The sequence below is a fragment of the Hermetia illucens genome, chromosome 4, assembly GCF_905115235.1.
Source record: "Hermetia illucens chromosome 4, iHerIll2.2.curated.20191125, whole genome shotgun sequence".
Lineage (NCBI taxonomy): Eukaryota > Metazoa > Arthropoda > Insecta > Diptera > Stratiomyidae > Hermetia > Hermetia illucens.
Genome location: NC_051852.1, coordinates 101,280,855 through 101,305,341, shown reverse-complemented (window position 1 = coordinate 101,305,341; position 24,487 = coordinate 101,280,855). Strand labels below are relative to the sequence as shown.

Below are 24,487 nucleotides of genomic sequence, written 5' to 3'. Positions count from 1 at the left end.
TTGTACATAATTTTCTTCGATGGTGAATACAAAGCTTTTCAGGAGCATGCCATTTGAAGATAAGTCACTGATGTGTCCCATAGTTATTGCGCTTATTGCATTGTATCTGGAAGTTAATTAACGCATTTGCATCCATAAATTATATTTTTACTCTTTGGTTACGATATTTGTTAGTTGGAGTTATTCTACTATGCTAAATACTACCTGATCTCTCTTGGTGACAAACCCCGCGATAGGTCGACCAAGAAAATGCATACAATGTCGTTAGAAACATGATGATCGGATTAAGTCACAAGCCTCGGAGAAATACTAGGGCATCTACCTCAGTCGACGTGGCAGGACGGGCCCCGGTCGTGTCGTGAAATGGGCAAGGGTTCTTGACGCATGGACGGCGTCAGGACGCAAGCAAGTTAGTCCGAACACAACGAACAAAACAAATACGAGTCTGCACGCTAAATGTTGATATCCTAACTGGAAAGACCGAGGAACTCGCAAGAGTTCGGAAAAGGCGCATTGATATCTGTGCTCTGCAAGAAACCCGATGATCTGGTGCCAAAAGCTGCGACATTAAACGCGAACGCGGTAAAAATGGCTATAAACTTCTCTATTTTGGTAACCCACACACTCAATATGGTGTTGGCATTGCCATCTCGGAGGGTTTCCGTGATGCCATTAAAGAAGTCGAACGATTTGATGATCGGCTGATGAAGCTAACCATTATATCAGCGGTTCGCACTATTCACTTCTTCACCGCGCACGCACCACAGACAGGTCGACCTGATGCCGAGAAAGATGCCTTCTGGCAACTTCTCGATGAAAAGACTTGTCACGTGCCTGCTGACGACTATATAATCATTTCCGACGAACTTAATGGTCATGTGAGTGAAAAGCCAGACGGTAACAGGTGCCATGAGGAAAGGGGTTCGGAGTGCGCAATGAGGGTGGCGAGCGTATAATCGATTTTACGGACACCCATGGCCTTGTACTTATGAATACATGGTTCATCAGACGATTGCCTCATCTTCCTACATTTTATAGTGGGAACAGTAAAACGCAAATCGACTATATTCTCATAAGACGCCAACATTTTACCACTGTCACTGATTGCAAAGTCGTTCCCTATGAGACCATCGCACCTCAACATCGCCGTTGATTGCCGTCCTGCGAATTAAGCCACCGATAAAACAGCGTGAGGAACGCACTGGCTGGCATTAAATGATGGCAATTTGGTGAGAAGAAAGAAGAAACGATCTCACTCATACGATTGCCGATTATTACGAATGTGAAAGAATCATGGAACCAAATGAAAGACACGATTCACAAAGCGGCCTCTGCAACCCTCGGGATCACCAAGTCGAGTAAGCGGTACATCAACCGAGATACTTGGCTTTGGAATGATGATGTTGAAATGAAGGTCCGTGAAAAGAAAGGAATCTACCACAAATTTCTCGACGATAAAACGCCTGCTAATTGGTAAATTTATAAGAATGCCAGCCATGAAGCAAAGAAAATGGTCGCTATCACGACCATTACAAAAATCGAACCATTACAAAAATCTTTACGATAAACTGGACACTCGGGATGACGAGAGAGATCTGTATCGACTTGCTAAAAGCCGTAATGAACACTTCTGTTGCGTTAATGACAAGAACGGTACTTTGCTTACCAACCGTCGAGTCGCAACGGATAGATGGCGAGAATACAGCAGATTTCAGCTGAAGAATTTGCTCATCCTCCACTTCCACAATCATTGCCGATATCTGGAGCAGTTTCACCTGTCAGCGCAACTGAAGTCGAGGAGGCAATAAAACGAAGGAAATCGGGGAAAGCCACAGGACCTGACGACATCGCATCTGAGCTCTGGAAAGCAAAGAGCTGGGACCCAACACTGTGGCTCAGTGAATTCTTTAACCGGATTATTCAGGAAGGAAGAACACCATCTGACTGGCAAGAAAGTAGCACTGTCCCAATATGGAAAAAGAAATATAGTCCAGCAAAATGTTCAAATTATTGTCCGATCCGGTTACTTTCCCATATCATGAAGATTTTTGAACGCATTCTTGACAACCGTTTTCGCGAAATCCTGGAAATAACCGTGAATCAAGCCGGATTTGTCAAGAACTGCGGAACTACTGACGCAATACACGCTGCGCGGTTACTCATGGAGAAACACCGTGAGAAGCATCGCCCTCTTTACATTGCCTTTCTGGATCTAGAGAAAGCGTTTGACCGTGTACCACACGAACTCATCTGGTATGCTTTACGACAACACTTCATGCCAGAAGAACTCGTGCGCTGGATTCAGTTGCTCTCCCACGATCCGAAAAGTAAAGTTCGAAGTATGGCGGGTGTATCAAAACCGCTTCGTGTCTCTGTTGGTGTTCATCAAGGAAGTGCCCTCTCACCACTCCTCTTTGTTCTTGTTATGCACACTGTCATACGGGATATCCAACGTCCAGCGTCACTGCTTTATGCAGATGTTTTCCTAGCATCTGATAGCAAAAATGATCTCGAGCAATGATCGTCTCATGCAACACGGTTTCAGATTGAATTTAAACAAAACTGAATTTTTGACGACCGATCCCCATGAAACAGGCACAATCACTTTCAGCGGCAATGATCTGCCCAGAACTGAGCGATTTAAATACCTCCGGTCAACGCTATCAGCCAATGGAGAACTCCGTTATGAAATTGCTTCATATATTAACGCAACCTGGATGAACTGGTGTTCTTTGTGATCGACGTATCAACGAACGTCTCAAATCGAAAATTTACCGCAATGTCGCCCGTCCTGTCGCTCTCTATGGTTCTGAGTGTTAGCCGACTATAAAAGACAATGAACGGCGTCTTGCGGTAATGGAGACGAAGATGTTACGTTGGACTAGTGGCGTGACACGTTTAGATCACATCCGAAGTGAGGATATCCGCGATCGTTATGGGGTTGCACCGATCGTGGAAAAGTTGAGAGAGAGGCGTCTTCGATGGTATGGTCACGCAATTCGTGCTAACGAGAATTCACTTGCCAAGATTGGTCTGAACATCGAAGTTGATGGTAAACGGCCAAAAGCCAGGCCTAAACAACGGTGGCTTGATACCCTGGATGGGGATTTGAAAGCCTCGAGATTGCACCCAGATCAGGCATTCGATAGTGGCAAATGGCGAAACCGATCACGACCAGTCGACCCCGCTTGTGAACGGGACAAAGGCTGAAGAAAAGGAGGAAGAGTTTGGAAAGTAACAGATTCCCTAACTTCGAACAGTTCCAGTTAAATCTAGTCCTGAAAGGCATTAATTTGACTTGGATTTGGATATTCAGGAATTGATAATTATGTTTTATAGAAAGGAAAAATTGCCCTATAAGTAAAATAGCTAAATTATAAAACAAAAATTGACTTACCTGTGGACAATCACGTATATAATGTCCTTTCTTAAAACACAAATGGCATAAATAGTTGGGCGGCGGTTGTTTATGTGGCTTTTGAGGTCGTGTGGCGGTAGCAACATTTAAAAAACTGAAATCGTTAAATCGCTCACAAAGATCGGATATGATATCGTTCGTTGTCGGTCCCAGAAGAGTTGTGTTTCCTCCAACATCTGTTACTGGACTCGGTGAGTTTATCGAATAATTTTGAGCCGTCGAGAATGGACTCCATATTGTCGGTGTTAGCAGTTTCGATGCGGACTGAAAGTAACAAAAAAAGAAAGTCAAAAAGACACTCAGACATAAATTCATAATAAACGGATGGCATCTTACTCCATATCAATCTAAATCTAAGTATGTATCTCGGAGACTAACGAACCAAATTAAGAATTCAAACTGTTTATACATACGCCCGAGATACAGTTCTGATTACAATCAATTTGAATTTTATTTATGTTTTCATATCCAGTCCATTTGGTTGCTTGTGTTGGTGATGCGGAGGAGGCTCTAAGCACTGCCCATGGTTAATGAAATTGCGCATGCGGGCAATTTAATTTACTTTAAATGAATGTTTACTTTGCCTCGTGATGCATTCCACTTACGAAACGATCAAGAATAGTTTGATGCTCGAATCATCCTCGTTGTCTGTGTGGTGAAATTTAATATTTCGTTAGGGTCAGAATGAGTGATTTCAGTTTCAATAGCTTAGTCAGGCGACTTTTAATTGTTATTGTTTGAATTATTATTCCGAGCATGGTCCACAATCCATACATGGTTTTCACAAGTCGCAGTAATTTACCTAAAACTATTTGTAGTCCAGCTTAGAAGTTACAGATATTGTCTCCAATTCAGAGATAGTGCTAGCTCCTAGCTATCTATAGCTATCTTATAAGAAATCATAAACCGAGAGCAGGCTGATTGTGCTTTGCATAGAAACCCGAAGAATAGACTTCCCTATTGCCAAGAACTCGCATTGAAGGAGGGACCAACAGTGTACTAAGTTTAATCCGGATCTGAGATGAAATGCAGTGCTATATGCGACCAGGGGACTATGAGCGTGTTATATGTTGTGGCTATGACCCATCGGGTCGCAAGGTAATAGTACAATTAAAGAGACCAGGGCGAGCAGAATGCTTCCTTTGTGATTATTTTTTTCTAACCCATCTTCCTTTTTGGCGCAGCAAACCCTCGAAAAATCTGTAATCCGGGGAGAAGAAATTAATGTGCGTGTTGAATGAATTGCAGGACCGTTACATTGTATTTCAACGGGTCCACTCTTTCCCTATCTTTGTTGCAACATTGGGCTTCTGTTGCAGGGCCGAATATTTCCTCACCACTAGTGAGAGAAAATAGGTGATACTTATTTAATAAGGCCCCAGAGATACAAGGACGGTAGCCAACTACATTGAAAACCGCTCGACCATATCATAGTGGTTGAGCGTTTTGGCGGCGAACGGAAGATCTACGCGTTGTATGGTTTTGCCGAACCAACTAAATTAATTAATTTTAAAACGGAATCCCCCAGGGTGTAAATATCGGCTGTACGACAGGTTGATAGAACGTTCGGGATCAATACCGAGTGAAAAAAATGGATTGTCCTTCTAGCTAGTGAACACATTTTTAAAATATTACTTGACCACAATGTGGATTCATCAATTAACCGATTAATTAAAGGAATAACTTGAATACCCTACCTGTAAGGCGTGTGTGTGAGGAGCGGTTTTCTTTACATTTGAGGGCAACTTCATATATTCCATCAAACAGCTGTAAGAGGATTTAAGAATTGGCCCCAGCCGCAAAAAGAGTCGGAACGGCTGGTTTGACGATGAATGTAAGCTAGCAATGGAACGGAAGAATGCTGCATACTGAGTAACACTGCATTCTCAAAGAACGCGGGTATGCGCTGAGACTTATCACGAACTCCGGCGAGCGGAGAAGGAAAAAGAAAGCCTGGGAGAACCAAAAGGTCTGTGAACTCGAAAAGTACAGGGAGCAACCGCACCAGGCGCGCAAGTTTTACCAACAAGTCAGCAGGATGAAGCCTTACATACCCCGACGTTCATCCTGCCGAGACAAAGAGAGATGGGTTGAGTACTCTGATGAACTACTGAACAACCAGAACATCGGCGAGTTGGAGGTCGCGCCAACTGAAGACGACGGACAAATACTGCCACCACCAAGTATAAAAGAAACAGTCCGTGCTATTCATCGGTTTAAAAATCATAAGTCGCCAGGAATCGATGGAATTACAGTCGAATTGGTTAAATATAGAGGCGACCAATTACATCAAGTGGTTCATCAACTTGTGCTCAAGGTGTGGGACAGCGAATCAATGCCTGACGACTAGCAAAGAGGCATTATCCGTCTCATACATAAAAAGGGAGATAACACACAGTGCCGCAATTATAGAGGTATCACGTTGCTGAGTACCATCTATAAGATATTCTCCGCTATCTTGCTCGGCCAGATAGCCCCATACGACCAGAACATCATTGGCCCACACCAAAGAGGCTTCACTCCAGGCAAATCAGTAACAGATCAGATCAGGCAGGCACCATCTTTTCACCGACTTTAAAGCCACCTAGGATAGCATAGTCATACTGTACATGGCCATGAGAGAATTCGTAATCCCGACGAAATTGATAAGACTGATTACGCTGACCCTGACCAATGTGTCAGGCCAGATAAAAGCAGCAGGATAACTCTCAAGACCAGTCGACAGCAACAACGGTCTACGACAAGGGGACGCCCTATCATGCGCCCTCTTTAACCTGGCCCTCAAGGAAGTGATCCATGATGCTGAGGTAAATGCTAGAGGTACGATCCTCTTTAAATCCACCCAACTACTGGCATGTGCTGACGATATCGACATCATGGGAAGAACAACCCGAGACGTACAAACTGCCTTCATCCAGATCGAGCAGGTGGTGCGACATTTTGGGCTGCACATCAATAAAGGGAAGACTTTGGTGGCAACGTCAGCACCAAAAACCGACTAACCAACAACATCAAACCGCGCTGGTTAAACGGGAAGAGTAAAGATAGGAGACTACAACCTTGAGACCGTTGACAATTTCTCCTATTTAAAGTCGAAAATCACAACCGATAACAGCTACGACGATGAAATCCGCGCACGGTTGTTGGCAGCCAACAGAGCCTATTTCAGCTTACAAAAACTGTTCCGCTCGAAACGTCTCACCATAGGGTCAAAGCTCTTACTGTACAAGACAATGATCTTGCCAGTCCTCATGTATTGCTCGGAAACTTGGGCTCTTGGCCGCGTTCCCTAATAGATCGCAGTGGTTTTAATATACTATATATCCAAGGGCTGCCAATTGAGTAATACAGTTAGAGCTGCCCCGGATATTCTGCTTATGACACCGGTAAAACCCAGATATGCAGTTATTTGAGTTTGAGTTAGTTGAGGCTTTACAGTGAAACCTATTTTGCCTCATAATAGTAAAATATGTATATCTATATTACTACATGAGGTTTAAGTCCCTCAAGTCCGCTTGCATAGCTCATAGGCTGTGAAAGTTTACTTCATCTTTACCTCTACATGCTTATTTCAAAGAAGCTTCCTATCTAGAATAACTCTCAAATATTTCAGTTCATCGGGGAGCTGAAGGGTTGTATATCGCATCTCAGCAAAGTAAAGTTGATCTAGGTAAAGTTCTTTGCGAACCATGCCAGTTGCTTCTTTGGTAAAAACTGCTCCCGCGGTGTTCCAATTTCTCTTTCAACACTTCAAAGCACTCGATTTAGATTTCCATATTCTCTCTTCTATCACCAAAGAAGTACTTAGTCGTTTAGGGAGCTGCATTTCATTCCGATTCGTTCCATCTTTGCATTACAGTCTCTCCGCATTCAACAACTGAATTTTAAGTATCGGTAATCTGACCGTAAAATTGCAGCATCTTTGAAGCCTAGGTTGTTAAAGCAATCACTTCATTTTTTTCGTACTGTATGTTGGCAGTCATGAGACTGGCTAAAGTTATAAAATTCAGATAACTTCTGTCCTCTAGAATTGCATTTGCTACTCCCCTAGCAAATATGTTGGGCCTTCGCATCACACCCAGTTACGAGTTTAAAATCACTTAATTCTGCTATTAAATCTCGTAGTTCTTACGTCGGCGAAGGACAAGAAAATCATAGGTTAAGTAAGCAGAAGCAAATATAATACATTTCCTCCTCTTATTAATCTGGTTTTGTAAGATGACCGCAACTAGGTCCTGGGAGCAGAATTATTTGAGCATGATTACCTCTCACAATTTTAACATACTTTCATTGTAAAAGATCCTAGTCCCTCTTAACTGATCGAATACAAAAGTGTTTGCTAAATCGAACCCGCGGCTCTTGCACTAGAAATATAGTATATAGCGGCAATTCTGCAAATGTGTCAGCGTTTATGTTTCACGAAAGAAATATATGTAATATAAATAATAATAACCGTTGGCGCAATAATCCAATTGGATCAGGGCATTGAAGTATGTTAAGACAGTTCATTCAAGAGCGTAAGAGTACACTATAAGATTACAGTACCCTATAGGAGGCAATGTGGTCAGCATTGCGCTTGCCCGAGATTATTACCTTGATTTGACTCAGGTAACAGATGGGATTTGCCGCCCCGCCACTATATATACATCAATTGTGGAGAAACTCACTGAAGTTCCTGCAAGTTGATCGATTTTGTATCAGCTGGAGACCACCATTGTTTCTCACTTTCCAAATAAAAATGATGCTCTATAGTGTCCTGATATGATTGCCCTTCAATCTTTTTCGGAAAATGTAAACCCTCATATGTTGCATAATGCGAAAATTAATGCGCCAAGAGCCACCGTATTTAAGTGAATTTGCTTCATATCAAGACCTCGTTTTCTTCCATTTAATGCGTAATATTCCTAAATTTCCTATAATTTTTTTTTTTGGGAGTAGGGTAGGCGAATGCGTTTACGCACAGAGTGTTGGACTCCCGTAACAGTACGCTGGCGGACTACCAACTAGACACCTCCCTGTCATCAGAGAACTAGCCTGGAACCGTTTGACACATTACTTCGGGCTAGCCCTCCCTCATGGGTCTAATTTGTCGATGAGCCGCGCAGTCCACTTGCCCCTTGGCTCATTTTGCCAAGAAAGCTGCCACTCGCTAAGGGTGCGTTGACGTTCGTCACGGGCAACCACTTCTCTTAAGTTTTCGCCCTTACGGCGATAGATAGTTTTGCGCTCCTTGTCAAGGAGGGCAACGGGGATCACTCCCGCAATCACCATCACAGTCGGTTCGGAGACGGTGCGATAAGCAGACGCCACTCGGAAAGCTCCCCGCCTCTGCACTTGAGCGAGGCGTTTACGATGCACCTCCTTGTCAAAGGCATCAGCCCATACTTCCGCACCATAGTGAAGAACGGACTGCGTTGCTCCTATGAGGAGACGTCTCCTAGTTTATATAGGGTCCCCGACATTCGCCATTAGCCGACTCAAGGCCACGACTCCAGCTGCAGCCCCGTCCGCTGCAGCTTTGATTTGCTCGAACAAGCTGCTCGAGTCAAGCATTAAGCCAAGGTATTTAATCGCTGGTTTTGACTCTATAGTCAACTCGCCGATCGATATGGGACGCAGGGACGGGATTCTACTTCTGGTCAGGATGACTATTTTGGTTTTTTTTCAGCGCAAGGTTGAAACCGTGAGCAGTCATCCATCCACTTACCCGTCGCATCAATATGCCAAGTCTGCTTTGCGCCTGTTCAACAGTGCGTCCGGCAACAAGTGCCGTGCATAACCGACCAGGCGAGACTCTTCAGGCATATCAAGTTTCAGCAGACTATCATAGGAAGCGTTCCAGAGGTCCGGCCCTAGGATGGATCCCTGTGCTACTCCCGACGTGATTTGCATCCCCCTCTGGTCCTCTACCGTCTCATAGAGCAGGGAGCGGTCTTTCAGATAATCCCTCAATATCCACAAGAGATAGCTTGGCACATGAAACGAGTTCTCTAGTGTGCCTAGCGTATCGGAAGGCATTTCTGACACCAAGCGTTATAAGGAGCACTATCCGTCGAGATCGGCGGCTGTGTGCCCCGGCTCGATTAAACGCATCTACGACCCCCATAACAGCATCCACTGTAGATTTCCCTGTTCTAAACCCGAACTGCCTTGCGGATAAGTCCCCGGCAGCACGGATCGCTTCAGTGAGTCTACCCCTGATGAGCTTCTCGAGCACTTTTCCGGCCGTGTCAAGCATACACAGCGGTCGGTATGCAGAAGGGAGCTCCGGGTCTCCTTCACCCTTACTGATCAACGCGAGTCTGGCCATTTTCCAGCGACAAGGAAAAATGCTCTCCTTCAAGCACACGTTGAACACTTCAAGCAGTAATTCTGGCCGTTGGCGGAACACTAGTTTGTAAACTTCCGCCGGGATGCCATCAGGACCTGGCGCCTTCCTGTTTTTCATAGTGAGAACCGCTTCTTCGAGCTCTCTCATTGTGAAAAGGGGGCAATCCACAACGCTTTCCGCGCTATTTACATCAACCCGTACAGGGTGTCTGGGAAACAATGCCTGCACAATGCGGTCCATCTGGTCGGTGTTCAGTATGCAGGGCTTCCGCAGAGCCCCGATTTTCCGAGTGATAAGCTTATAGCCAAGTCCCCACGGGTCCTCATTCACCTCATTAACAAGATTCTGCCAGCCGCGAGCTTTGCTTTTATTTATAGCGCTGCGGAGTCTACTTTTTGCTGATCTATATTGTGCCTTTATGGCACATGCCTCCTCGTTGGCGTGCAAACGTTGTGCCAAACGGCGGAGCTTATGACACTCCTTCCGCAGGTCAGCAATTTCTGCCGTCCACCAGTACATAGAAGACTTGTCGCCCCTGGGGCCTCTCCGGTGCATGGAAGCCTCACACGCCGTCGTTATCAGATTCATCACTGAATTTACGACGGTGTCAGCTGCGAAACTACCACCCTCATCAACTAGAACAACACATATATATCTTCATATCAAGACCACGTTTGCTACCATTTAATATGTAATATTCGTAAATTTCCCATTAATAAGCTCATCATTTTTACATGTCATTTGAAAGCTAACATAATGAGACAACTTTTGTCAGCTTTGCAGGTTTGTAAATTTAAAGTACTGTCATAATAATGCATATTGAAATTTAAATGAAAAATCGATTTTGAATTTTCCTCAAAGTTTGAACAGTTATATCTTCCAAGTGATAATGCCCTTTGCAATTGACAAAATATACATTTATAAGAAATTTTATGTAGTTTTCGAAAATAGTATAAAATCTGGGATTAAATGAATGAGGAAGTGGGAAGTTGTAATTTTTTGGGAAGGTCAACCTTTTTGGCACTATTCACGGAAAAAGCTATAACTCTATAACGGTAAAAGATAGAATACCTTCCATGGACCAATTTTCCCCAAACAAATGGTACTATCCACCATTAAAATTTGTACCATCATAAACGGGACACGCTGTTTAATGAAGTCTTGACCACATTCCAAGTAGCATTTACAGAATATGTTGGGATTCCAAAGATCCCAAAACTAAAGTTTACTTTAGTAACGATCATCATCGAGGCTGACGTTGATACAATTTTAGGTAACCGTATGGCTAGCGAGATTACTGCGCCAAAAGTTCAAAGCCTCATTTATTACTCTTCATAATCAGAAACTTGGAGTGGATAGTAGGAGTGTTCGTGAAACGGCTTCACTGTCCTGCGTGTTCCGACACAGCAAGAGAGTTGAAAATTTGAAAAAAGAGATTGATTCCATGACAGAAGCACAAACTGGAAATTTATCGCTTACTTAGAAGATATGATATCTGGTATCTGGACTTGAAGTGGCGAAAAAAACGTGATCAAAGTTTTTAGAGATGTTTTTTTTAAGGGGGGTCATCCCGTGTGAGGGCCGTTTTTTTCGCTTTTTTTAGAATTTTTTTATGAAGAACTGGATAAAGATACAAATACGAATTTTGCACCATAGATTTATTAATATCTCGAGCATGCGTAATAAATTTTCCGTCCCAATTGCGTGATTTATTATCGAAATGTAGAGCAATTTATACAACCATCTCCAAAAAAGTTGTATTTGTACTGCCTCGTTAGAAGGCACTGCGATCATCTTAAAGAAAAAAAGTAAACCCCATTTTAACATGCAGACTGAACTACAGTCCAAAAACTAGGATTATTAAAAAATATTAAAAGCTAAATTTTTGGTACCGTGTTAAACTTTTTTTTGTGAATTTTGGTGTTTTTTAAGGCTTCTTTAATGAATTAAAAAAGAAACTACCGAATGAATCGCAATTATCTTAGTTTGCAGACCGTCGAAATATGTTCTGAATAGGTCGTGAAAATTTCAAAGAATTTCGTTGGATAGATTTTGGGCTATGGTGACAGCAGATTTTCAATACGCAGTTTCGTAAAGTAAAATGTGATTTTTTGCCATAAAACCTTAACTGATCATTAATCGCTATACTTAGTCCATAAACCTCAGGTTTCTTCAAGAAACACATGTACAGCCTTGGCTTCAATTCTTGTCCTTTTAATGAAGTCATTCGAACGTCATTTGGACCGACAAACACGCGCTTTATTACGGCGATCGACATAAATCTGGCGTGTGACTTATTACGTGTTTAACGCTATAATTTCCGAACGACTCCGGATATCAAAAAATCACTTTGCCCATATATTCTAAACTATATCTAGATACAATTGATGCAAAAAAAATTCGATTCCGCAGATCCGACACACGGAATGACCCCCCTTTAGAACGAATGTAAATCTTTATATTATATATTGATATATGGTTTTGTTACATTTTCATATTTGCCGTTTTCGTAAATTTTTTTGGGCGGAAAAAAGACATACTCAAATTAATTTTTCCAAAACTCTTTATGGGCAAAAAACGTACTCAAATGAATTTTCTTAGTTTATTGTTGATTGAACGGTTGCCCGAGAAGCTCAAGCTCTTTATCGTTAAAGTGGTACAAAAAGGCACCAGCAATCAGCATTTCACCCTCGGATTCCGTAACACAAACCTCGTTGCAAGAAGGTGGATAGTGAACGTCCAAGGAAATCTACCGAAGCTCAAGACCGTTTACTTGTCTGTTTTGTGAAAATTCATGGGAATCGCAACAGGCACGGCTAGAAATATTTTGCGGTCGACAATGAAATTTATTTTTTAAGGTTTGTTTCTCTGTATGTCTGTCATTCGCACTTTTCTCAGAAATGACTATACCGAGCGACACGAAATTTGGCGACAAGTTGGGGACTGTGAACACCCATGCATGTAGTGAGTTACAACTTTCTACGTTGATTTTAAGCCATTAACCACAGGTAGATACTAGACAGCTACCACACTCCCCATTGCCCCTCAAGAAGGGAAATCAATGCGAGTACGCACGATTTCAAATTGCTCTGCCCTTGAGCATGAGCGAGATATAACGAAAACCGGATCAGCTGTATTTGACATGTCGCCCGGACTTGCCAATATTGGTGAGTTTGGCACGTTTTTGTCTATGTATAATTGAATATGTGAAACTACTTTTGACAAGTCGGGGCATTTTAGTGTGGGTACTGCCTATTAGATATACATCGCCATTAACATCGGAAAAAAACTGTTACGCAAGAGTATAATTCTTGAAACAGTACGTGAAATGGAATGTCAAAGGCAGGTCCGCCGTATCTTATCAACTAATCAAACTTTATGCTCAGAAAGGATTCGTCATGTTCGACTACCTTTTAAGAAACTTTACAACGTCAGATCAAATGTGCCGACGGTCAAACATGGAGGCGGATCTATGATGGTACAGTCTAGTTAGTTTTTATCCTAATTCAATTGGCCCAATTAAAGTCGTGCGCGTAATAACTATAACCAAATACTGTAATTTATTATCGGAATTTATGCTACCTCATTCTCGTGAGAAATTGGGCAACGACTGGATTTTTGTTCACCACAATAATCTGAATCCTTCGGCTCGAATGAGGAAGAATTAGCTAGGCGACAACCATGTAAACGTCCTCCAAACCCCTAACTTCCTTCTGTACCTTCCTAACTTCAATCCCTTCTGTACCTTCCTAACTTCAATCGCATCAAACATCTCTGGGAAATCGGACGAATTCACCTGACTTGGCTCCCTGTGATTTCTTTCTATTCAATCGAGTCAAAAAACAACTGTGGGCAACTTGTTATTCCGTCCCAAATATTCATCATCGAAAATTTCTCTTCCGTATTTCACTTTTCCTATAAGCAATATCATTGAAATGAACCTGTAAATTAAACGACTTACTTTCTTCTTTAATTCGCGCTGGCGATTCCCAATCTATCGGCCTATCTTGACCTCCTTTCAAAATCTCCAACTGATTATCTACAGCGGATCTACTTAACATACTCGTATTTGTTATTTTCCTTTTTTCACAGCTTTGCTATTTCTGTTTAAATTGTTATCTATATGATCGATTGAATCGTATTGGGGTGTGGAACCCCGCTGATGTGAGCAAGTCAGTTTATATATTTCTATCAATTTTCCATAACGCACAGACGAACAACTGAAATTAGGAGGAGAATTAGGATAGCTGGATGGTTGTTCAAGTCGAACGTGGGGTCTTATTTCTGCGTGATTTTGGATAAAGAGTTCAACTCTACAACGAAAGCAATTTATTTATTTTAGATACTAGTCTACATTACAGATTCCAAAAAATCGATTTTTTGCATTTTTCAACTGCTTACACCTTCAAAAATGGCTCTTTCTAAAAATACGTTTTTCTCGATATGACGTATTTTCAAATGGTCGCTAGTGAAGCTAGTGAATCTCAAAATCTACTCAACCTACAGGTACTTTTCGATGTGCCAACTTCGACGTCTTCTACAAAGTAGCTAAATAATGAGAATTTAAAAAAATCCCTTGTTTATACTCCCAAATAATAATAACAATAATCGTTGGCGCAACAATCCATATTGGATCTGGGCCTTGAAGTGTGTTAGAGCACTTGCAATGTAGCCAGCATTGCACTCGCCCGAGATTATTACCCTGATTTGGCTCAGGTACTCATTTCACAGCTGAGTCGACTAGTATCCGACGTCAAATCACGATACAAATCCCACTGCCACCAGTGAGATTCGAGCACCGGCCTTCCGTACGACAACCTTGTGTTCTAACCGCCAGCTGTCCGGACATACTTCCAAAGGGTAGATTAATTGGTAAGAAAAAGTTGCATGTTTATATAATATAAATATAAAATATATAATAAAGGAGTTGAGAAGAAAAATCATAAAAGCTGACTTTTTGGCGATCTAATGTACATAGACTACCTTTACCTTAAAGACGACAATATACAGGGTGTCCCGTTTATGATGGTAGAAATTTTAATGCTGGATAGTACCACTGGTTTGAGGAAAATCGGCCCTTGGAATAGGCACTCTATCTTTTACCATTACAGAGTTATAGCGTTTTTTTGTGAATAGTGTCAAAAAGCGTAACCTTCCCAACAAAAACTCAATCTTCCCTTCTCTTAATCATTTAATCCCAGATTTGATACCATTTTCGGAAACTACATCAAATTTCTTATAAATTCATATTTTTTCAATTGCAAAGGTATAACTTGAAAGAACTGTTCAAAATTTAAATAAATTTCAAACTTGATGTTTTACTCTAAATTTCACAACGCGGTAGGGTATTACTTTAGAGTTGCAAACCTGCAAAGTTGCTGCATTACATATTGACGTGTAAAAATGATGGGAAATTTACGAATATTACTCATTAAATAGGAGAAAGGGTGGTCTTGACATGGAGTACTTCGACTTCGATATGGTAGTTTAAATTGCGAACAATGGAAAATTAATGCCCCAAAAAACTCGAAACTAATTAAGCTCATCATTTTTACATGCCATTTGAAAGATAACATAATGAGATAATTTTTACCACTTTGCAAGTTTGCAAATTTAAAGTACCGTTACAATAATGCATATTATAATTTAGATCATAAATCGATTTTGAAACTTCTTTTTGAGCAGTTATATCTTCCAAGTTATGATTATCGTTGCAATTCAAAAAATGTACATTTATGTAGTCTCCGAAAATCGTATCAAATCTGGGATTAAATAATTGACGGAGTGGAAAATTGTGATTTTTTTGGAAAAGCCAAGCTCTTTGACACTAAAAAGAGCCCACAACTCCGCAACGGTAAAAGAGTACTCATGCCCTGAACGAATTTTCCTCAAACAAGTGTACTATCCACCAAAAAATTTCACCCTGTATAGAGGAATGCATTTAATTATTGCCCCCACAAGGAGAAGATATTAGAAACTTAGACTACGCTTAAAAGTATAACAAAACAAGTCGGGAAACTGGAACCTGAACACTTCAAGTATGAAAGGTGTTATGTATTTCCTATATAAATATTAGCACCTAGCACGAAATGTATTGGATATATTATGTCGAAATTTTTAATTTCGCATGCCTCTGACATTCAAAGTCTTAGAATTTGCACTAAAGCGGCAACTTTGACCTATTATAACTTTGTTAGTCATCATCATCATCATCAGCGGCGCAACAACCGGTAACCGGTCTAGGCCTGCCTTAACAAGGAACTCCAGACATCCCGGTCTTGCGCCGGGGTTCACCAATTTGATTGGCGTCCTGACCTACGCCATCGCTCCATTTCAGGCAGGGTCTGCCTGATGTCCATATTCCAACAGTTTTTCCATCGCTTGCCGCAGAAAGAAAATCTGATCTGTTGCTGATTTGCCTGGAGTGGAGCCTCTTTGGTATGGACCAATGATGTTCTAGGCGTATGGAACTACCTGACCTAGCAAGATAACGGAGAATATCTTCTAGATGGTACTTAGTAACGTGATACCTCTATAATTGCTGCACGGTGTGATATTTCCCTTTTTATGTATGAGCCAGATAATGCCTCTTTGCCAGTCGTCAAGCATTGATTCGCTGCCCCACACCTTGAGCACAAGTTGATGAACCACTTGCTGTGATTGGTCGCCCCTATATTTAACCAATTCGGCTGTTTTTCATCGGCTCCTGGCGACTTATGTATGATTTTTAAGGCGATAAATTGTACGGACTGTTTCTCCTATACTTGGTGGTGGCAGTATTTGTCCGTCGTCTTTAGTTGGCTGGACCTCCGACTCGCCGATATTCTGGTTGTTAAGTAGTTCATCAAAGTACTCAACCCATCGCTCCAATATACCCACTCTGTGGGAAATCAGATTTCCATCTTTATCTCGGCAGGAAGAACGAGGTGTGTAAGGCTTCATCCTGCTCACTTGTTGGTAAAACTTCCGCACCTGGTGCAGTTGTTCCCTGTATTTTTCGAGTTCACAGACCTGTTGGTTCCCCAGGCTTCCTTTTTCCGTCTGTGAAGTCGCTTCTCCGCTCGCCGGAGTTCGTGATAAGTCTCCGCGTGTGCCCGCGCCCTTTGAGAATGCAACATTACTCGGTATGCAGCATTCTTCGGTTCCGTTGTTAGTTTACATTCATCGTCAAACCAGCCGTTCCGACTCTCTTTGCAGTTGGGGCCAAGTATAGTTGTGGCCGTATTTATGATAACGTTCTTCAGGTGATTGTGAAGATGATTGGTTGCTTCATCTCCAGGATCTCTGTTGACTGCGGTTATTCCGGCATCCATTTCCCTGTTATAGGTGTTGCGGAGGGCTGTGTTGTGGATGGCTTCATTGTTAACTATCACCTGATTGTCAGAGAGGATTTTGGGTGGTATTGTTATTGGAGCTCGGAGCACCATGCCAACGAGATAGTGATCCAACTCTATATTGACCCCCTATATATTCTTACATTCATCACGGCTGAAAAGTGCCGGCGTTCGATCAACACGTGCTCCATTTGGTTGAAAGTGGTCCCGTCTGGAAAGGCCCACGTTTGCTTGTGGACCGCTTTCCGTACAAACCAGGTATTTCCAACAACCATTTCCTGTAACACTGCTAATTTAATAATCCGCAGTCCGTTATCCTTGGTATCCCTATGTAAGCTATGCGAGCCAACGTATGGCCTGAATACGAGTTTGGACCTTACGTGGCTGTTAAAATCCCCAAGTATGATTTCGATATCATATTTGGGACAGGCTTCGAGGGTTCGTTCTACTGCCTCGTAGAAGGTGTCCTTCTCGCAAGCCCAGAGTGCATAGCCGTTCGCTTTTGTTTTCAAAACCGATGACAGCAGGTTTCATTTTTTGCTAACTAAGAGACCTACTCCGAGCACATGGTTTACTGGATGGCCGCTATAATATATGGTGTAGCGACTCTTCTCCAGGAAACCGGTCCCTGTCCAACGCATCTCCTGCAACGCTGCTACATCAGCCTTATATTGGGACAGGGTATCGGGTAGCCGCTTGGCAGCTCCATCTCTGTAAATCGGTGTGATGTGCTGTGTTTGGTAACAACCGGTATAACCGTTTCTGAGAAAATTGGGTGTGACAGACAAACCTATAGACAGACGGACAGACAGACAGACAATAAACCGATTTTAATACGGTTTTATTTTACACAAAACCTTAAAAAAACCTCTAATTGAAACTATAGTACGTCGTAACATTGAAATATTGTTAGCCCTGGTGGTAATAATACGTGAGAGAGCTGTCAAATGAAGTTCATTACACGGAATTGGATAGGACAATGTACAATGATTCCGACTCGCAATGTCGCACACAGAAAAGTTGGGAAAATCGAAATTTGCGATACGCCATGGATGCCGCCCTTTCCATTTTCGGCAGTAATTTTTCTTAATGTATTTAATTTATTTTAGTCAAAATCGCTAATTATTGATGTCACTTGCATTAGTTCGATTTCATACAGAATAATTGAATTCAAACCTGAGGCCTGAGATGTGCATTCTTAGTAGCATTTATTTTTATCATTTTCATAACATAAAATATGCTCGGAGGTCGATTTTCTATGCATGCTCTGATGACATCGCATTTAATCTTCTGGGTGTGCGCGCATAACTGAGCTGCGGGCATATTTTATGTTATGAAAATGATAAAAATGAATGTACCTAAAAATTAACCTACCTCAGGGTTAAATGCAATTTTTATGTATGGAATCGACTAAACTAATTCAAGTGACATCAATAATTAGTACTTGCCATGAAAATAGTACCTACCTCAGTCTTCAAAATGAATTTATACAAATTAAATACATCCATTCAAAAAGTAACTGCCGAAAATGAAAAGCGCGGCGAAATTGCGAATGTCGTAATTTGCCATCAGAACGAGTCCCACTAACGTTGAAGTTGCGTACAAGTCGGCAACCCTGTCGGCTGAACCAAAACCAAGTGGTCGAAGAGAACCTCCATAGTGGTGGCACCGGGAGACGCTGTATCACTTTGGCTTGCTGGCCGTGATGCAGTAGCCGAATGCTTCAAAGGCCTATTCAGGGCGATCAGACCCGAGTCTGCACGGCCACTCATCTGAAGTGGCAATTGGTCACGAAACCTTACCAGGGATATATTGGTACTATGGGAACCGGGATAGCCCCTGGACTCACATACTTCGGTAGAAATCCTGTTGTATGTGAGTGCAGCTCGGTTGATTGTGGTTGGACCCCTAGTGGGAGCTTCAGGGGGGTTGTGGTTATGCTCAAGCGAGAAGAGACCTTCGAGCCTCGACGTGGTGTTGCGTATCAACACGGGTGCCGTACTCCATAGTTCGGTAGAGATTTAGGTAATTCTTGCATCCACCAGTATGAATGCTAAGCCATGCACTTGGTATAGACTGGTACCATTGTTGCTTGTCTCAGCGTGGCACTGATTGTGGTCACAAAATCAATCCGTGTCTGAAGAAGACCGTAGGATTAAGTCTCCATGATAGGTACCCACGTAAAACCCTAAAGGATTCACTGCACCCTCGTCGACATTGTCCTTCTGCTATAATCCCATATGCCCCTCCTGGATCGAGCATGCCAGATACATTGCCTATTGACGCTGTCGAAAGCCTTGTCGAAATCGATGAAAAGAGATCTAAACTTTGCGCAGACAAAATAATTAGAAGGGTGTTGATGTGATCAGCGCAGGATAATCCAATCAAGCTTAATGTTCCTTAATGCGTTACAGGATAATTTTAGCTAAAATCTTTGTGAACAAAATGGAAACAGCCGACTGATATGAAATCAAATACTTATAAAAGAATACTATGTGAATCGTTTTCTATTAGGATTTTTACGTTCTATTACTGATGATTGATGGAAGATCGGAAGAAGATTTCATTTTCTTTCATAAAAGAAAACATTTTAACTCTTTTTCTGGAGTTAATCAAAAATCTAGAGGATCAGGAAAATGAAAACAATCTCTGTAATTAGTTTTTATTGTGTTTCTTTAAATGTCTGATAACCAAATGTTGTCAAGTAATGTACAAATGTTCACTGCAGAAGAAAATGGAAGAGAAGTAAGTTTAAAGGACGTTGGAGAGTGCTTTGGGGTGTCTTCTTCAGCGGCATTGAGAATTAATGCAAAATTGGAATATGCTGGTACCGACCCCAAATGAAATGTGAAGTACTATAAATAAACTACCAAAGAGGGAGTGTAATCATCTGTAGTATGACTTAAATATTTCACTCATTTTCTCATTTGTTCAATATTCATTGTTGGGTGCTTTTCGCATGATGTAGTTTGTTTTTTAACGCAAGGTAAGAGCATTATAGCAGTCCAAACTTACTATCATATTTTTTGGCAAAATATGTTCCCGTATGACTCTGATTGATATCCTGATTAATCTTGTAAACTTGGTGTCCCGCAAATGCGAGCCGCTGACAAAGGCATTGGGCTATGCTACTACTAAATGTTACGATTTTTGGACCCCCTAAATGTTTGACCAATTGTACGAAAAAAACAGTCATTTTTTGATTACCATAAATTCAAAATTTTTTAAAATTGCAATCACCAGCATCATTAGCTACAAAATATAAACAAGTCAGAATACCGGAAGCTGGGCGTTTCGGGTGTAAAGGATTTGTGTTCATCTTATGTGGGAAACTCCCTATTCACGTTTTCTCATTCGCATATATCTCCAATTCAAAATATTCCTTGATATACATATGTATCCCAAACTCCAACTCTACCGTTCATATGATTTCCCTTTATATGATGATGACAGCATACACGTTTTAGAGTATGGTAAATTCACGTGAAATACTCAATTTTGACCTTTATAACTTTGTTAATAATATTTAGATTTTTGTCAAACTTTTCAAAATAATGCATTAATTTAATGGGGGTTTTCGGGTTAATTTCTAAAATATGATAATATATTATTATTAACTTTTTTTAAGCAGATATCGGAATGAAATGTATTTTCAAGCCTAGATATATTCTGTGAAGAAAAATTACACATTACACCCCGTTCACATGTATGGGAGCCTCCCCTGAAACCCAGCGAAAAATGACGCCAGCCGTTATATATTGACAGGCCACGCGTTCCCACCGAATTTCGTGACAATTAGTTTAACCATTTCCGAGTAAATCGGGTGTGACAGACAGATATACTCACAAACAGGCATCGAATTGATTCTAATAAGATTTTGTTTTACACAAAATCTTAAAAACCAGCTCAAAAAATATTTACCTATTCTCTCAAAACGAGAGGCGTCGAAACGATCGGTGTGGAAACGTTCGCCTTGAAATGTTATGTACTCAGCTGCTCGTCGTTATTAATGTCCCTCAAAAGACCATTAAGAGACTTGCGACCACCTGCAAGTTTGCATCGGAGAAAAAAACGCTTTTGATCACGACTGAGTGCACTTCAACATTCTCAGGACTGCTATTCAAGATGTTTGCCGTTCAGTCCGCAAGATAATTCTCCCACTGCCGAACGAAAGCCGTGTCCTTTAAGAGAACCATGTTGAGCTTGGGTGGTCAACCCTTGCGAAAAGATAGAGAAAAATGTACCACTAATGACGAGACAATGGACGCCGCAGAAAACCGCAAGCTCCTCACCATTCTTCTTCCCTGTCACATGCCTGAGCAAGGTGTGGCATTCAGATCAGTGCGTAAAACTCCACCTTTGAGATTTTATTCAGTTATTTATCAATTATCAGTGCCTAAAACTCCGCTATCAGTTTTAAAATAATAGCCTATTTTATGCGCTTAACACTTGAATAACACTTTAGGAACGAATTCGCGCTTACTTGCCAGAATACAACAATACAGTGTCGCAAAAGAGTTGCAGAAGTGCTTCATGGCTACACGGCGGGTAGGGGTTTAACAGCTGATGCCATCATTCCTCAAATACTTGCCGTCTGATTGCTCTCTCACCGAGGTATGGACCATTTGGCTCTAGATTTGGGAAAGGAGACCAATCGGCCTCTGCCAATGGTCGCCTTAGAAAAGTGGAGGAGGATTCTAAGCTTCTCAGAAAGTTGTGGATGGAGTTGAAGCCTATTGCTGGGAATCGAAAGCGATGACGCATATGTGTGGTTGTCGCGCTATGGCTCACATAAAAACGGGTTGCCTGCCTGGTATGGAGGATGCCATGACCTTACTCTAGCAAAAAACGTCCAAAACCACAAGAAAGCTCAGTAATACAAAATTTGTATTAGTTGAAGAAAACAAGAACTAGAGCGGCCTACAAGCGACATTTGGTGTTACAACTATATGGACAGCGTAACAAAAGACTTATCGTCGGCTTCCTAAAAACTATAGAGTCATCTCAATGTTATATACTCATATAGTAATGAAAAAAAATTAAGCATCAGCTGAAGGAGTTAGTTGATATCATCGGATGATCGACAGTGGACCACTTATTTCCACGTGTGGGGGAAAACAATGAGACTCACGTAGAACTCAAAACGAACTAAGGGAAGTTTTGCAATGGACTCAAAATTGGTGTTCGAATATGCCGGCAAAAAGGTAACTTCGGGAACATCAAAGGTGCGTTACTTACACCAGGTGAATTAGAACGTAGGAGGTCTACAAATGGAAATCTAAGAACATAGTCCAAACGGCAAAACCAACCGCTAAAGGGAAGAGCATTTCTATACAGGTATACAATTTTGGACAGGTAGATTCAATCCTTGAGCTAGATTCAGGCCCAAACTAAGCGTTTTTTAGTCCTCGAAGTAATTCAGGCTCATATGTTTCGAATGTACGTATATATACCTCCTGCTAACCATTCTCTATCACGCTGCTCCCAGGTCAGGGGTGAGCCAGCGTCTTATGAGTTGCTTCTGCCCTGGCGAAAACTCTCAGTTGACCTTTTTATCAGGTAAATAATTTCATCTGGTTAGGGTGTCCTTTCTTTAAGGAAAGTAATGAATTTCATTAAATTCACGAACGTTCATTGGGCGCTTTATACTATCCTCCCTATTATGCATTTTAAAGAGGTTTACCGATAGAAAAGCGTACAGAGTAGTCAACGAAGTAGAAGTATGTCGAACTCTATAAAAGAATGGATTGCATAGTTATTTGACAACCCACGACCATTTATCCAAATTCCGCAAGTTTGGCGGACCATGTGGAGTGAATGCCTGATCACAGGGAAAACAGGCCCCAATCGAAACAGCAGAAGCTCCACAAACATAATGAAAATCTTCGTCATTCATATGGCCTTAGTTGAGGCGAGCGGGATACAATTAACATATATGTAGTATTGCTGATGTGGCTACAAAGAGATACTCACCACATAAGAATCCTGAGTTTGGTCATACGGCAGATAATACCATTGGTAATTCTGCCCGTAATAGTTATTTGAGTTACTGGAAGTTCCTCCGCTGCTACCGAATAGATTCGATGATCCATTGGCAGGTAGAGTGGTCAGAGCTTCCGTGCAGTTCAAATAATCCAATCCGTCGAAACCCATTTTTGAATATGACCTTTGCATAGGGTTCAGTACAGATGGTGACAATTTCGGAGCAACAGTGGGAGCCATAGATTTCCAATTTCGATGGTTTGAAAATCTTTTCCGTTTTCGATGATACTTGCTTAATTTTTTTTCGCACTAACCGCTAAAACTTAACTATTCCGGTTACACTCGCTTTTGTTTCGGAGATTCTATTGTTAAAATAAAATGAAAAAATAGTGAAAAGGTCGAATTAAAGAAAAAATCGAAGTCATTCCGGTCGAAGTCATTCAATTTGCACCAACACTTTTCACAGCGCGGCGCGCACGTTATTCAGATGAACGCACAGATTGCATCTGTGTTGTATCGTCCGTGCGAGAAATTTTCTCAAAATAAATTCACGTTATTTTTAGATAAGATTTGTTTTAGAAATCTCCACCTCTTGTTGAAAAATTACAAGGAGAAAATCAGTCTGTCGGTCCAGGATGCGTAAATACCGAACGGGGAATTTCACTTTTGAATTTTCTTCTTTGGAAAGTTCAAAATTAAGAAATTAAGAAAATATTTTTATTTTTCCACCAAATTTGATGCGTGGGTATCTGTTGATTTATAAGTGCAAATCGGGATGTTTTTGAAGAGAAAGTCGATAATTACTGCAATCTAATTGGCGCATTCGTTGTCGAATAAAAGATATTTACAACTAAATTTTCGTTTTTCCAGCATCCAGGAATTTTGTTAATATTAATTGTTGAGTAATTATCCCTGAACCAGTTCACATTGCGTAATCTTTGCCGATTTCACGGAAATTCCTTTCGAATAATTACTTCGCTTCCATTCTTATTATTTTACAACTTTCCAATCAAAGTTAAAAAAAATGTATTAATTAAAATATCGAAAAGGAGGACTCGCAAGAAAATGTAAATTGAAAAACAACTCAAAACACTCCGCCGACTACGAACTAAGAACTGAGGAAAAGTTTCAACAGGGAGAGATGGATCGTTCTATCTTTGGGGCCCATTCCCGTAGAGACCTATCCGCAGGCCTTGGTTGGCGCAGTTTAATTTCGATCAAGCGCACACGCTTTCCACTCATACTTATGGTACAGGAGTGGGAAAATGAGATGCTGACTCAGGCTAGTGGGAAATTGACTATAATTTCAGAAGGGTCAGAACCCGCTTAAAATGATTCTATGCAGAGGATGGGGTACTCCCCGAACACTGTGTGCGAGCATGCTCTAAGAAGAATTTCACTATCTGCCTGTGTTTATGAACT

General features: G+C 41.4%; 1 protein-coding gene across 3 annotated transcripts in view; it reads right to left on the bottom strand.

Moving 5' to 3' along the window:
• The window catches only part of LOC119654657 (zinc finger CCHC domain-containing protein 24-like), a 29,105-nt gene extending 4,854 nt beyond the window's left edge, over window positions 1–24,251 (bottom strand). Inside the window, exons 1-3 of one of the 3 annotated variants that reach the window (XM_038060146.1) lie at window positions 23,914–24,251; window positions 23,057–23,427; window positions 3,398–3,682 (exon numbers count right to left, since the gene is read on the bottom strand). In XM_038060146.1, the coding sequence (XP_037916074.1) occupies window positions 3,398–3,682; window positions 23,057–23,305 (534 nt within the window). In that variant the 5' untranslated portion in view covers window positions 23,306–23,427; window positions 23,914–24,251. Of the gene's footprint in view, window positions 1–3,397; window positions 3,683–23,056 lie in introns of all 3 variants that reach the window. The other 2 variants (XM_038060147.1, XM_038060145.1) reach the window with 2 other exon arrangements.
• Between the last annotated feature and the right edge of the window lie 236 nt (window positions 24,252–24,487).